Source organism: Cryptotermes secundus, unplaced genomic scaffold, assembly GCF_002891405.2.
Source record: "Cryptotermes secundus unplaced genomic scaffold, Csec_1.0 scaffold941, whole genome shotgun sequence".
Classification (NCBI taxonomy): domain Eukaryota; kingdom Metazoa; phylum Arthropoda; class Insecta; order Blattodea; family Kalotermitidae; genus Cryptotermes; species Cryptotermes secundus.
In genome coordinates, this window is record NW_019739977.1 from 809709 (window position 1) to 826858 (window position 17150).

At 39.1% G+C, this 17150-nt stretch overlaps 1 protein-coding gene across 2 annotated transcripts in view; it reads left to right on the top strand.

Annotated features, from left to right (window-relative positions):
• The first annotated feature begins 3765 nt into the window (after window positions 1-3765).
• Window positions 3766-17150, top strand: part of LOC111872251 (fatty-acid amide hydrolase 2-A) — a 30425-nt gene continuing 17040 nt past the window's right edge. Inside the window, exons 1-2 of one of the 2 annotated variants that reach the window (XM_023865960.2) lie at window positions 3766-3871; window positions 14036-14226. In XM_023865960.2, coding sequence (XP_023721728.1) covers window positions 14056-14226 — 171 coding nt within the window. In that variant the 5' untranslated portion in view covers window positions 3766-3871; window positions 14036-14055. Of the gene's footprint in view, window positions 3911-14035; window positions 14227-17150 lie in introns of both variants that reach the window. The other variant, XM_023865961.2, reaches the window with a different exon arrangement.

The window sequence follows — 17150 nt, forward strand, 5'->3', positions numbered from 1 at the left end:
TTTGAAAGTAAGACCGAATTGTAATCGCTTTGGATCCTACTAGGCCAACTCCTATTCGTCGCTTCATAAGCAACACGTGCAATGACCCTACAGCAGGAGGCCAGGTATAGGCTGGAACAAACAAAGCGACATCGGTCGTACGACGTCCTTACGGTTCATGTCGCATGCGACATCTACCGAATGACAGTCGGAGAGCAAAGAAATATATTTGGTCGCTCTAGTGTGAAAAGGAGGTCGTACCGCAAAAAAAAAAAATCGTACGACATTGTTCTGTACGACCGATGTCGCTGTGTGTATTCCTAGCCTAGGCATATTGAACTGCTATCAGAAGGTATGAATGGAGCTGTCACATCTTCTTGGATATCAGTACGGATAAAACAAACCTTGATACACAAATCTGAATATGTCATTTCAAGTATATATATTTAAGAGTTAAGCGAGTCACTATGTAGGTGTTAGTGTTTATGCTTGATATTTGATAGGTTCCGTGTTCGAAACTCGGTTAGAAGACCTGTTATTTTGATTAAGGTTTCGCTCCAGGCACCTGCTTCTTTCCATATATTTCTCAGTTTATCTTTCAGAAATATTTCACTATTTAACGCTACACAGCAATCTTATTTACAGAGGTCATTAGACCAAGAAAGAACGGATAAATTTCTGGATATAATGTTCGCTTGTAAATAAGAAATGATCAAGCCTAGCTACTCAAAATTACGGAACGCCGCTCCAGAAATATTCGGGGACTTTTCGGATGATTTAACAATGATGTTTCTGTTTGTTTATTTATTATTAACTTATTTAACCTGTTTCAAGCTCAGAGAGCATAACGTTGACTATTAGGATGGTTAGAGGAAAAACGATTAGAAAGGATGTGAAAGGAAGCGGTAGCTGCCTAAATTCAGGGACTGTTCATGGCATATGTCTTGAGGTACTGAAAAAGATCACGAAAACTTCGGTCAGATTAATTTATGTTCCGCCTAAGATTCGAACCGGGCTACTGTAGAACAGAGGTAAGAAATGTTACTGCTTCAGCAAACTGACTCGGTCACGCGAATTCAACTGCAGAGCTCGCAGACGAGGAATATAAGAATGTATGATCCTGGATGATAAGGAAGTAACGGTTTGGGACGCATTCTTGAGAGTGTTATCCTGAAATTCCTTTTGGAAAGACTGGCGAAAGAAAAGAGCGACCTCAATCAGAAGGCCGGGTATCTCTCAAGTACGTGACTAGAACAAACTCCGTGGCCTTTATTCCGCAAGCGAACTATACCGACCGAGCGACCACCGCTTGTCTGCGAAGTTAGGGCCAACTTTAGCGGATAGAGGGTGTCGCGTGGTCAGCGCAAAGGATCCCCACGGCTGTTAATCTCGGTTTCTAGACCGGATACGTGACTGGAACATGATCGATAAGTGAATTTCTTCGATCCGGGTTCCTAGCCCGTAGGCTTCCGAATATTAATTACTTGCGAAGAGTCAACATTAACTACTTTTCTTTTTCCTTGGCACTACAGCCCCAGTGGGCCTAGGCCTACCTCCATGAACTTTTCCGTTCACTTCGGTTTTTCTAGATCTTACACATTCGGTAGGACTTCTTGGGCTTGTGATCAGCTCGTCGCAAGGCCTCTACCTGTACACAAACACAGAAAAACGCACACAAACATCCATGCCCTGAGTGGGATTCGAACCCACGGTCCCGGTTTCCAAGCGAGCTAAGACAGTACATGCCTTAGACCGCTCGGCTACCGTAACCGGCGTTAACTACTTTAGCCACACATAATATCTACCCACATAAATGTCCAACTGCACGTTTGCTATTCCCTGAATGCCAAAGACTTCCAGATCACAAATTTACAAGCATGCGGAATTACTTTTGTATTTAAAGAAAATATCGAGTTATGATTATCCTGTAAAGATGAGATCTGAGGCCTAGGATTCGACTACTGTCTGAAAGAAAATATCGAGTTATGATTATCCTGTAAAGATGAGATTTGAGGCCTAGGATTCGACTACTGTCTGAAAGAAAATATCGAGTTATGATTATCCTGTAAAGATGAGATTTGAGGCCTAGGATTCGACTACTGTCTGAAAGAAAATATCGAGTTATGATTATCCTGTAAAGATGNACTACTTTAGCCACACATAATATCTACCCACATAAATGTCCAACTGCACGTTTGCTATTCCCTGAATGCCAAAGACTTCCAGATCACAAATTTACAAGCATGCGGAATTACTTTTGTATTTAAAGAAAATATCGAGTTATGATTATCCTGTAAAGATGAGATCTGAGGCCTAGGATTCGACTACTGTCTGAAAGAAAATATCGAGTTATGATTATCCTGTAAAGATGAGATTTGAGACCTAGGATTCGACTACTGTCTCAATTTTTATGTCTAGTTTTTCACTTTTGTCCACTTGTCCTGTGTTCATATACACGCCTTTGTGAATACTTCCCATAAAAACGAACAGCATCAAGTTCATCGGATTTTACACCTTAAAGGTTTGTAGGTATAGGGTTAACTGAAACCTGCGAAATCTGAAAAAGAAAAGCACGAAAAAGACCACAAGACAAATATTTATATAAAAGTCACTAACATTGGAAATGGAAGACCAGATTTAGAGCACAGACCCTGATGTAGGGAAAGACAGGATCGTACATGTATGTGCCAAAGATATCCGTTCAGTAAGATAATATCGATTACATGGTGTGATCGTGGGTAAAAATCACTATACTCTCGCTTCTAGAACCTAAGATAGCCTAGAGAGAGAGTGAACACATTTCTCTATAGAAAATCCAGGATATACTTTAAGTACAGATTATATACATATATACCAGGTGCATTACAGATAAGCACAATCAGTAAATTATGATCTACGTTAGCCACTCTATGTAGAAGGAAATGTCGAGGTGAAAGCAGGCGTCGTGGGTTCTTCTCCTTATAATACGTATCATGTATATCATTACTGTTTCATTTAATTCATAGTTAAGAGTGCCAAGTTTTAACTAAATATAATGTAATATTGTTTGTTTTCCTGATTTTTCCTAAGTCTTATGTTATGCATACATATTATTCTCGGCAATTCGACATTTGTGTTTGTTTAAAATCAGGTTAAGTTGTTCACCAAGCTGAAGATGGAACAGTGTTACTGTTTTACAGTTTCAATTATCTTTAACACATGTCACACATCATAAAACTATAAAAATGATTTCACTGCAAGAATGTAAATATTTTATAAAGATGCAAGGAATACCTCATAACCTCGAGGACCATTTCCGGCATTTGGTGTCATATGATTGTGTTTTGTTTTTGATTTGTTGGCGTACCGACTGGTCGATTTTGCCGCGATTTCAGAGGGAAGCAGTGCTAAATGACGTTAGTAGTCCAAGTCCCTATCTCTCGAATGGCCGAAGGTTTCTTGGGATACTGTCAGAAGAATTGACTCGAATACATTTGGATTTAAGCAAGGCCCATTAACATAATCTGGTTTCAGATATGTTAGTGTTCGAATAAAGAAACAATTGTGTCACTTATTAACGAATTCCGAAGGCCGCTGCTTATGTCATGGTTGTAATCCCATCCACCTTACAATTCACCTTCTTCCTTACACTTCATTCGACGTTGCATAATCCCTGTAATTGGTGTAATGCCATTAAATAACAGAGAAAGTAAGTCCAGGGTTCAGAATCTCTCCCACCTAAGTCGCCTCCTACAGTGATTGGTGGAGCGAGAAACTTCTGTGTCCAGGTGTGTACGTGCATCCGAAAGAACTCGCTCAGTCGTGAGACCGCGTGGTAACAGGAAGGTATGTGGTGTTGTACTGAGTGACAGCTGGATAACTTAACGTGGGATCCTGTTATCAGCAGACGAAAGTACGTAAGCACGCATGGGCGATATACTGTAACCTTAAGGTATATTACAATTATTAGAATAACTAATAACCCCAAAACTTTTGATTTCTGTTGCGTTATTAATTGATAATTCGAACTGTCGCCAGCATTTATGAGAACACTAGTACCAACACCGATCGCTTGTACTGTCACTTGTATATTGGCACTTGACCATGCACCATTGACCTTCAAAAGCGTATTCGTTCTTGGAAATCTACGGCATTTTATACTTAAACGTGTAAAAATGAAATCCGCTTTTCGTGGCTCGTTCAACGTTGTCCACTCTACCATAAATTTACTCTTATGTCTACTCTCACTCACTCATGGAGCTGAGCCCTTCTGGAGGAACCGCTAATTCCGCAGCTACTCAAGAATTTCTCTGTTTTCTTTGGATCCCGAAGGTTCATTATCCTGTTCACAAGAGTCCTCCACTGGACCCTAACCTGAGCCAGATTGATTCAGTCCATATTATCCCATCCTATCCCTCTAAGATCCATTTTAATACTGTCCACTGACTTACGTCTTTGTCTTCCAGTGCTCTCTGTCCTTCAGGCTTTCCCAACAATATCCTATTTGCATTCCTTCTCTTCCTCCCCATTCGTGCTATATGCACTGCCTATCTCATCCTCCTTGACTTCGTCATTCTAATTATACTTGGTGTTAGTAAAGAGAAATAACAATGTATAAAGGTCAGATGAGTAAAACACAAAACCATCAAGTTAAGAAGAATTAATTTATCCATCGACCCTCCGCAAAACCAATCCTAACCACTCTAGATATTTAATATTTTATAATATGTTTTATACTATTTACATATGGCGAATTTCTTCACATGTGATCTGACAGACACAGACTGCAGAGATTAAATGGAACAGGGAATCAGTTGAAGATGACTCCAGATCAGAGCGGCCAGGTGAAGTTTCTTGACGAAAAATTTGTGGAATGATTGAGAATATAACATGCAAACGACCTCAAACACAGCTTTATGTTACTTCTAACTAAGAATTCAACAGAAATAGAAATATTGAACACTAATACATATAAACGCAAAGAGTGACTTTTTGTTAATATGTATAACATAATTGAATGGATGCTGTGTTGAAACAGAAGTGAAAAAGTAAGGAATTCACCACTCAGAAAAGAATGTTTTGCAAATGCAGTCTGAACAAATCGTAGCGTAGTATAATTTTACACTAAAATCATGCTGCATTAGGATTTAGCCTTACGAAACTTGCAGTCTTCTTCACTCCAAGGATTAAACCGTACCCGGCACCGGCTCCGTTTATAACTTACGGTTTTACAGAGAACATTATGTCGCGGCAACGCGGTTCTCGTGAGAGACCTTAAGTAAGAATCTTCGCATAACATCCCTTTATTTCTCCCTGGTAAAATTTTAATTAAAAAATACAATAAAATCCACGCAGATGTGAGGGAGAAAGAATTCTTTGGCATTCATTTTGTAGTGTAATATTGGTATCATAACCCAAGACCATAATATTAATCTTCACCGCAGAGAAAACTCAAATTTCAAACTTTCAGCAGATAAACTTACAACATTATGGCCCAGGCCAAATTATCTTCCTTCTATTCCAGTGTTCGAAATTATCTTGCATACTAGGTGAAATTCAAGAAATGAAACGGGCCATTTAATTGGTTCAATTACCAAGAAATTTCCCCCCTTCTACCTTCGCTTGAATCAATTTGAAGTGTCTCCAGAATTAAACGTAGACCATTGTAAAGCTGTTGCGAGTATATTGGAAAACGTCCGTAAAATCCTTACATATCTTTGAGATTATTACGTAAGATTTGAAGTTTTCACGGCGGTGACTATGATGAATGTCGTCTTCTGGAATGTGGCGCCTTGTAGGTCCCGCGTGAACTGACGTTTCGGAGGAATGTATTGCCTCCAACTTCTGAATAGAAAAATCCGCGAGCGACAACCAACTTGAAGAGGTGGCTGCAGTCTGCAGTCACCTTCTCGCGCTTTTTCCTCGTTCGCGGATCTTTCTACCCATAAGTTGGAGGCAATATATCCCTCCGAAACGTCAGTTCACGCAGAACCTACAAGGCACCACATTCCAGAAGACGGCAATGTTCTTTCAGATTATTCATCTGTCGTTTCATAGATATGGAAAGAAATATCTGCCCCGGTCTCTCACCAGCCATTGTCAAATATCCCAGGCTTTTCAACGTTGCAATTCGGCTTCTGAAATTAGGTCTATAGATAGGACTCATAAATTTACGCTCAGTAACAATCTGCTGATTTACAACTATTTCAGTTCCCCATATTTAAATAATATAGAGATAATTAATATATATTTGCCAGTTTTAATAATTATTTACTCCTGTTTTGGAGCTATGAACTTACGAGCGCAAGTTGAGGAAATAATTTCAGTTATCATACATACGACTGTCTTATTTCAGAATTTTAGCAGATGTTGGATATTGTATATATTATCAGGAAAGATGGCTGAACGTCTGAAGTAATAAATTCCGTCTGCACCAAAGTTTACATAAAGCGTGTACGAGAAGGCTAGCAAACAAGCTGAGGTACGGACGGTAAAATATTTGTAAATGAAAGCCTATACCCTGACTGGAATGAGCGAGCCTATAAGTCGTTCTTTCTATTAATTTTCTTCTTTAACTATCCGTTCTATAAATACAATGCATAAGATTTTCATATATAAATATGCTTATGTAATGCCTAATAGCCTCAACAGTTCTTAGAATGAAATATACCAAAAGAAAGTAGACGTAACCTTGACTGGTGCCTGCTTCCACGACCAAACCTAACACTTGAAGGCCGCACCTTGTTACCTGCCCACTACGGCTTATTTAACATATCAGAATTGTGTACCATGTCGCTGTGACGCAAGGAGTGTTAATGTTGTTTTCAAATTAGTCTGGTGGACTTGACAAATTATCATACACGGAGGAAAAAGGAAATTCTTACTTCGACATATGATAATTTCAATTAAGACTCATTACCTTCGTTTGTCAATCATTAAATAGTAGGATGTAAGCATGCGTATACGTGTTGGTTATGAAGGGTCATTTATATCGCAGGCTATAAATGATATGCCAGTAATATCACGTTGAAGGATTTCAAGCGAATTCAACTGCCCTAAAGTAAGTTGCAGGTAACAGTATCTAAATTTTAATAACTGCGAATGATGTACTTTGTGACTGTAATGAATGCGCTATTGCTTGTTGGAACTTCATTTCGCTTAAAAGGAACAACAAACATATTTGAAAGGAGTTGATCAACGCGTTGTCAGGCAACAGCTCGGTAAATATGTCCAACATGCAGCAATATAGGAAGCTGTGTTTTCTGTAGATACGACCGACTCACCAACAGACTGACTGAATAGTGATCACGTGATATGTGTTTACTGTAGATCCATGTCCATTCCGCGGCTATATAAGTAAGGGTGACAAAATTCGTTCAAGGCAGTTACGAATAATAGAGGCAGAAGCACGCGAACAAGCAGGCAAGCAGTAAGCTTGAGGAGTGCAGAAGAGTACAAGAAGTCAGCCTGTGGATTTAACGTGTAATTTTAAGACTGTGGTACAGTGATATTGGAAGTGTGTGATTTAGTGAGACTGTTATACTTCCTGTGTTATATAAATCCGTGAAGACTAGTGGAAATGGACTGAAGAGAGCGACGTGGAGTGCTTTGTAGTGTAAAAATCAGTAACAGTGCTATAATTAATTGCAGTTGTGACCTGTGAGTGGTCAATAAATCAATTACCAATCCGAATCTCGTCTTTAGTCATTGATACACGTCATAATATTATAGATTACATGAACTACGAGTATAATACACTCAAAAATTAATTGAATTTCGGTGCTGATGGACAGGACCTTTCTGATCATGGCAAGATTTTGGCCTATGATGAAGGGTTTTGATGACCCAGATGTGTAGGATCTATATATATGTGTGTCTGAACGTAAATAAGTCTAATGACTGTGTAATCTCTTACATTTTACTATGTCACATAATAACAAACATGTTATGGGATATTAAATTCCTCAGTAACAAATAATAGGCCATGTTTCCATTCACTGTGGTAAATCCTGTGTTCATCGTGAATGTTTCATCCTTTTCCATCCGAAAATAAGCCAGGCATATCTCAACGTCACGCGCTATAATAGAGAATACAAATATAATACGCTCTGAGCAGAAAATAGAGAACACATACATATTACGTCAAGTATTTACGGCAATAGCTAAGCAATTATTGACTTTTTAATATCATCCATCGTCCTGTTTCTATTTAAAGAAGGAAGATGGTTCATACCTTAAAAGTCAATAATTGCTTTAATACAACATCGTCACGAAATTTAAATAGGTAACAACCTGAGCGCCGGTCACGGTAGCCTAGCGGTCTAAGGCATGTACTGTCTTCGCTCGCTTGGAAACCGGGATCCTGGGTTCGAATCCCACTCAGGGCATGGATGTTTAGTTTGTGTGTTTGTGTTTTTCTGTGTTTGTGTACAGGTAGAGGCCTTGCGACGGGCTGATCACCCGCCCAAGGAGTCCTACCGAATGTGTAAGATCTAGAAGAACCGAAGTGAACGGAGAAGTTCAGGAAGGTAGGTCTAGGCCCACTGGGGCTGTAGTGCCAAGGAAAAGAAAAACAAACTGAGCAGTACAGAATCGAAAAGTGATATATCCTGAGACCGACAACTTTTAATTTCATTGATATTTGCTGGCGTTTCTGAGGAAAGTGCTGCTTGCATCTTCAGAATTGAAGACTAGTTCCTGCAAGGAAAACGTAAGCATCAAATGGAGTCACTTCTTCTAGCCTACAAGGCGTCACATCTGAGAAGATAGCATAAGATCTGGAAGCTTGTGACGATGGTACATTAATAAAAATATTATATTTCTGGACATTATCCATCGTCCCTTTTTATTTAAAACACAACTTTTCTGAAACTGGATCCTATTTCCATTTGCAGATAAAACCTTCTCAGTTGAACCCAATCGACAGAGCTAGCCCCTATCTCCGGACACCTGTACCAACACCAGACAGGGTATACAAGCCAAGCACAGCACAAACCATCTGCGACAGCTAAGACAAAACAATAAAATATTAAAAACTCCACACGTATGTGGCCTTTCACCAAATAACTATCAGAAAACAAGTCATCACTGGAGAGACAAATCTTCCATACAGAACCAACATAAGAACACTATTTTTCCAACTCAGTTTGCACTGGACGGAGGTGTAGTTTCTTTATTTCTGCTCTGATAAAGGAAGTCCAGAAGGGAAAGGTGTCCAAGCTGGGTTGACTGATCTGATGATCTATCACAAACATGTGGGCGGATTCCCTGTATTTGTATTTTTGTGCTGGTACAATAAGGAGAAACTGTTTCTCCAGTGATGACTTCTTTTCTGATAATTTTCAGGAGCAAGACCTCATACGTGTGTATGAGATTTTAATATTTTAATGTTTTGTTTGTGTTGTGTTTGGCTTTTATATCTTAGACCCGGAGATAAGACTAGCTCTATCGATTGGCCCAACTGAGGTTTTACTTGAAAACGGAGAGAGAATTCAGTTTCCGAAACGTTGTTTTTAAGTAAAAACATAATGGAAAGTGTCCAGAAGTATTTTTATGACAGTATATTTCAGTCTCCGTCGCTGTCACGGCGAGAACTGTGAAATAAACTGTCTTAAAAATATTTACTTTCTTCCCTAAAGATTTAGGGTTGTGAAGTTTGAGGCTATCATGCTGGATCCTGTGGAAGTAGAATCTACTTAAACAAATTCATATTGTAGGTGGACCTTGCATCTAATCCTTCAACCCCCCGCTGATATATCTGCATTCAATTTAAAATGTTTAAACACGCAGAATAAGCAAAGTTTCTATGAGCCTGATGAACGTGTGCTCGTCCTGTATGAAATTCAAAAGCAAGCCGTGTAGTGTAACTGAGGCTACTTCATTATAAAACTTCATTAACCCCATAGAACAGAACCGTTTTATTTAGAATTCAAGGACAACCTAATTATTTAAAAACTTCTCTGCATTTTGTAGAATCTGAAAGTTCATGATTGTTGTTACAAAAGCCTGGAGCTGTACCTTATTCTGGGACTAATTAATTCAATCCACAACGCCGGATCTTATTTGTTTGTTAAGATCCATTTGAATATCATCCTCAATTCTACGTCTGTCTCCCGAATCATTTTTTCCTTCAGGTTTCCGACCATTTTTTTCCTTGGCACTACAGCCCCAGTGGGCCTAGGCCTACCTCCATGAACTTCTCCGTTCACTTCAGTTTTTCTAGATCTTACACATTCGGCAGGACTCCTTGGGCGGGTGATTTCCGACCATATGTGTACGCAATTCTTATCTCTTCCATGCCTACCCATTACTTAAACCATGATTTGATCACTCTAATAATAATTTTCGAAGGGTAAAAATCAAGAAGCTCTTCAGTGAACGGTTTTCTCCAGCCTCCTGTTCCTTCCTGTCATTTGGGTCCAATCACTTTCCTTAGCATCCCGTCATCAATCACCCGGGTCTCTAGGTTCTTAAGGGCTCTGGTGATGGTGTATAACACTCAAAATTACTGGGATTTTGAACTTTGTCCATCATCCGGTATTCTAGAAACTAGAAAACACGATGTTTCAGAAACTGGGTCTGTTTCCGTCTTCCAGTGAGGTGGGGGAGGCACCTAATCTGTTGGGTCTCTTAGAAAGAGCTAACATAAATCGCTGAACCCAACTGAGAAGGTGTCTTTCCCCTCACCTGAGGACGAAAACAGATCCACTTTCTGAAACATTGTTTTCCAGTTTCTAGAATACCGGATGATTGACAAAGTCCAAAAACCTAGTAATTCTGAACCTTGTCTTTGTTCTTCCCCTAATGTGACAGACCAAGAGTGTCACACGTAATGAAAGGACTAATATTACAGTTTTGTGGATTTAATCCTTACATTTCTACAACATAGAACTCTATGCTCGTAATTATTCTTGTGGAATAAATGGAACGTGTAACATATAGATTATAGATCCTACAAAGAAACGATAATCCCTGGTTTGTGTCCTGGTCATTGTTCATAAGGACTAAGAAGAATCGCTGCCACGGAAATTATGGCTGAGGAGTGTTGCGCTTTGTGTAGCCCATTTCGACTCTTACTTTCATTAGATGTGTCGGTGGCTGAAGCACATTTTCTTTAAGAGAGTGCGCGGACGCAGAAGAGAGAACCCAGTACCACTGAATGCCAGACACCGGTACACTCCGTATCACCCTAATAGTGAAGAAAAGCACATAAATTTACGACCATGAACTTCCGAAATTTCTATAATATCGAGTTGTATTGTGAAACTTCTTTGAATCATTGTTTTTGGCTTGCAGATGTTGTAAACTGATAATTTCAGTTTCTTAATCTATAACTGATCGTGCTTCGTACACAAGTGTGATGGATAAACACTGTCCAGTTATTACTGCAGCCATAATTATGTACAACAGAAATACATTTCGAGCGAAATCCTCTGATATGATAAGGAGATTTTATTGTAATTGGGACATTTGATAGCTTATCTGATTAATACAGATATTTTAACTATCCTGGATAAAACGCGTAATGCGACTATTTTGTCGCAATATTCCTAAGATTAACGATTTTCGACAATGGTGTGACCCATGCGTTGAGAGTAGCTTCAATAAGGGACACGCTAAATATATCTTCCTTTCTAGCCTGTTCAGCTGAAGACGGATACAAAACAGATTTCGTAAACTTAATGATTTAAATAAATTTGGCCAGTGGAAAATGTCCAAAATAACATCTTTAATCAATCTGAACACTCCCTTATTGACTTCAGCTTAATTTGTACTGTGTCCCACTTGTATAAGCCGGGAGAATGATATCGTAATAATTCTGAACACAGTTTTTTCGTAGAAACGAGATGAAATATGAACGTTTAACAGTCCATAAAGATGTTATTTTAAAATCCCTTCCACCAAATATTTCGAGAACAAATCAGAAAATTTCGAAATATACATAATAAAACTTCAGTATATTTCTCGTAAAATCCTTTGACTCTCTTAACCGTAATTTCGTTCAATGAATATTTGATTGACTAACATATCATAGTTATATGAAAGGAATGTTTGGGCAAACAGGCACTTTCTGCGGCTCTTTAAGCTCTCCAAAGTAGATCTAACGTTCTAGTTACTATGATTATTGCGTATAGAGTTTTATGTTTTATATCACCGTAAAATATAGATTTTCTACACTTTGTTTCAGTAAATATATTGGGATACGTTATATAAATAAATATAAATATTCGTTTTACCCAGAACGGATAAATTAATACTTCACAAGTTTGCGCAATATGTTATTGAGATCATTAAGATAAGGGACACGTTGTCATATGACGTATAAAAAAGGGCATATGTAATACTTTTTGACAGATAATGAATCACAAATTTATGTTTCGTCTAGTCAATCGGGAAATCGTGAGTGGAGATATAACCACGGCTACTGAGAGAGGAGTATTAGCCGCTGCAGATCTTCACGAAAGTCTGTTCACAGTACTGTAGGTTCCTCGTTGAATTGTGGCTAAGCGGTTAAAGATTAGTTTAAAAAATGGGAAGAATTAAATCTAGCACCAGATCGCGTGTATATCAGTATGTTAGTGAGTTCAAGAACATGTTCACTTCTGGTGTAAAATTATCTTTTTTCATGCATATGCAAAACCGGTTGTTACACAACTTCGCTCTCTAGTTAAGTACACAACATTTACGTGAAAGCAAGCATACGACACTGTCTTTTTTTTAGCTGTAGGGGCCGGTGTTTCTACATTACCGTCTCCCGCTGCGTTCTCCTTTTTTTTTTCTTTCTTTCTTTTCCGTTTCGGAGGGGGTCGACCCCTCCACAGTGTCCACTCCTTGATTGTCTGTAACCCTCTGGAAATCTCTACTGCTCGTTTCCCGATCTCCAGCCCTGGGGTCTTCCTGAGGGTCTTGTTGAATTCCTTCTTGCTTCGTAGCTGCTGCTTCAGCCCTCTGTTCCTCTTCCCATTTATGCGTTCCTGTTTCAGTTCACGCTTCGCCCGAACATCCGTCTTTCAAGGGTCCTCGTACCATGTTATCCCTGGTCCGATTTCTCTCGACGGTGATTTCTTTGCGCTGTGCCACTTTCTCACGGCGGGTCGACTCTCTGCGGGCGACGGCCAATTTCTTCCGGCAACCATCCTAGCCTTGGGTCCGTTCTTTCGGCTTACCTAGGAGCCCTGCAACCGGATTTCAGTCCTTATGCCGCTTCCTCGGTCCTCCGACCGGTATCACTGCGGCGTCTTCCTTAGAGACCTCTCGTTGAGCCGCCTCAGGTTTCATGTCCACTGAGGTCGGTATCTCTTTTTCAAGACGTGCTTCTCTTTTTTCTTATGCTGTTGTCAGCGTAAAATGTTGGCCAGGTATTAGTGAGTTTTCTGCTGCAAGTTATTATTCAGGACCTTTCAAATGTTCTACTTTGAGGCAGATCTGTGCAAAACATTTGCCTTTGTACACCTCACCTCTTCCAACTTACAACCAGCAATCTAACAGTCACTCATATCCTGACTTACGTTTCCTGGAAACTTCCTGTGTTTACTGGAGTCCATGCATAATTCCTGCCCTCTTGGTCCTACCACCATTGAGTGAAAGGAACAAGGAAGAGTAGTCAGTGAATTATATTTAACGGTGTCCCATGAGTGAGTATGTGTGTGCATAATATCAGCTTCGTAACATCAGTTATTTCTCACCAAAGTAGAACTATTATAATTTCTTTTATTGCTAGTGGGGCAGGACTAAGTCCCTTGTACTGCGGCCACTTCTGGCCTATTGTACCAGCTCCAGATGATAGGCGAGGGTGATTGTGGAGCAATTAGTGGAATATAGATTGGGAGGGGAAACCGAAGTACCCGGAGAAAACCTGCCCCAGCGTGCAGCGGTGGGAAGCCAGCGATTAACCGCTTGAGCTATGGCGCGGCCACCGAACTACTATAAAGTGACGTTCACAAATGCGTCTATATCTGAGACACAGGAGAAGCTCTGTTGCAATATCTTCTTTTAAAGTATGCGACTATCGCACAGAGGTGTATATTTTTTGTGTGGTGAGTGCATTTAGTTCTAACTAGTGCTCTTGCTGTTCTAGCAACCTCCGACATTGCAAAAATGGAAATCGGTGTCCGGATCGTCGGGTTCCTCCAGAAGATTATACAATGGCTGACCCTACCTTTCTACTTCATGTGGTCACTGCAAAGCGTAAAGACACTGCCACCAATTAAAGATCCCATTTTGTTGCAGAGCGCCTCAACATTAGCCAAGAAAATCAGAAAAGGCCAAGTGAGTAAACAAAGCTAAATCATGCGGTATGGAATGGGACGGATTACTGAATACAAAATTTCTGACGAAAATCAAGAAGAAGGGAGACCACTTAGGAAATCTGGAAGGGTGAATATCTAATTTGAACAAAACGTGATATGAGGACGTAGCTTGGGTTGTTCTGGTTCGGGATAAGATTAAGTTACATACTCCTGTGAAAATGATAATGAATAATCTGGTTCCATGAAGTTCGAGCAATTTCTTGGTTAACTGAGTCACAATTAGCTTCTGAGGAAGGCCCGTGCTCAATAGTGTTAGTTAAGTAAACGAGACAATTCTCACGGAAGAGGAAAACTACAAAATTCAGTGTTTTATGGGAAGAAACTCTACCATATTGAAATTTCATCTGGCCCGTGCATTGTAATTCCATACAGGGGAATTGTGTGTAAATATATATTAATACATACATGTGTGTGTGTGTATGTACGAGTATTTAAGTATGTACGATATATGCATGCAGACGTACATGCCAAATATACATTTATTGTCTTGTTTTGCCATTAGTTATTAGCATGGTTGAAATCGGAATTGGCAAGTAACATTTACTGAGAGTCTTAACAAGTCGAATTAAACAAAAAATCTACTCAGAGGTTTAGGCGCTGCTACTAGGGCACAGAGAGACTGAAAGACGTGACTACCACACGAGGCTTTCTTTTATTTTGTAAGGAACGCTTAAAATTCCACAATATCAAATTCCATGCAAATCCGTGGAGCAGTTCTTGAGTCGTTGTATTTTTACGGGAGAACAAACATCAATACGAAGTTAAAATGCATACTTTCGCCAGTTATCGCTTCGAACTCTCAAAGTATTGTTGAGAAGTAATCAAATACTTAATAATGGGCACTTTTGCCTGTCACAATTATTTACAGCTTTGCGAAATACGCTTCCTAGCCTTCGGAATAATTCTTTTTTTGCCATCTAAATTGAAATGATGTTCTAATGCTACGAACATGTTAGTTAACTTAAGTAAAGGTTCTCCTTGAATCATATGTCAATAGTGTAGAGCTAACTAAACATATGCAAAAATCATTTGTTGGTTTTACACATCACGAAGACCTTGGCAGCACCAAACTACACATTTTAGCTTGCTGTTTCCTAAGTTGCAGAAAGGCCGTCAGGAATTTTTTCCCATTGGAGAGGAGCTAGAAAATTTGAAACGAACTTATGTTCAAGTCGTTCACATATTATTATTATAGAGTTCTGGACACCTATATTGAAGTACATATTGTGCCACATTTAAAAATAATTGTAATGTTTGTTATTAGTATTTGAAGTATTTCCTTTCATGGATTCTGATTTTTTCTAAAAATATGGGGGGGAGGGAAGTGAGCAAATCGCTGACTTCCCACATCGGCGCCCATGACTGCTTGTAAAGCCAGATTACATTGTTGGCGTGTACATAGCGAAGAGTAGTAAAAATACGTTTATTTGCCTCGTTACATCCGTCAGTGGGTCTGCCCATCTGTCAGTCTTTCCATCCACTTGTCCGTACGTCAAACACGAGAACCACTAAATAGATTATTATGTGTATGCAACTTTTTATTGAGGAATGTTACTAAATTTTTTAACACATTTGAATTTTGGTTAAAATCAGACAATACTACTGCAAAATACATGGATATAACTCACTACGTGTTTATTAGAGTGAGACATGTTGAGAAAAAATTAAGAGATTTCCATTCCCTATATACTTTTCCCATAAGCTGACTGCCTTCGCGATAATGAAACAAGAACAGCGAAGTTGTCATAATCATTACACTATGCACTCTTTTTAATTTGTTTTAAATAATATAGTTTTCACGTAAAATTAATCTGCTGCCCAGTCATGGCACTAATCTGCACTGCCAGCTCTGGATTAAAACTCTGCCATAATTGCATTCAGTTTAAAAAGCTACTTTGAAGTTCATGTTACAAAATATAATACAAGGACCTTCAGTCATAAGACATGTAAAATATGTAAGTACCAATAATGCAAAACGTGGGGAAAACAGAAATATTCTGACAGAAGGTTGAAAAATCTGTTCCCTAGTTTATTTAATTATTGTTCCCAATGATATAGGTTGTGGGGCAGATGATAATGTAGTTACTTGAGGTACTATGCTACAAGCTAGGAGGTTGTGGGTTCAATTCCCAATGAGGTTACTGAATTTTTCAATTGATCTAATCCCTCCGGCCCCACTATGGGCCTGGGGTCGCATCAGCCTCTAACAGAAATGAGTACCAGGAATATTTCTGGGGGTTAAGTGCCTCTGGCATGTAAGGCTGACAACCTTACTGACATCTGTGAGCCGATTATCTAGAAAATGTGGGAGCCTCAACCTCTCACAACCTTACGGACGTCTGTGGCCTGTTACATGGATAACTTTACCTTTTATGGGGAGGAAGATAAGCAGCTGAAGTAATTCTAGCTGCCAGTTGCTGTAAGCTAGTGTTAGATAAAACTCTAAAGATAAAGATTCTAAATTTAATTGCTTTCTGAACACATACTTGAGGATCTTTTATTCAAGCTTTCCCTTAAAAATAGTCAAAAATGAAAATAAGAACAAATCCACCTGGATAACAATTGGAACAAAAACTTCATGTAAACACAAAAGATAACTGTATTTGGCCAGTAGGGACAGTAATGATCCAAGACTAAAAAGTCACTACAAAATGTACTGTAAAATTTTGTCAAAAGTCATTAAAGAAGCCAAACAGAATAACTATAACAGCCAAATTCTAAAATCAAACAATAAAATTAAAACCACCTGGGATATTGTGAAAGTTGAATCAGGAAAGAAATCTGTTAATGAAGACGTACAAAGTTTGAATATTGAAGGGAAGTCCACTAACAATCCACAAGCTATCGCAAGTGCATTTAATGAATATTTCCTTTCATTAGCTG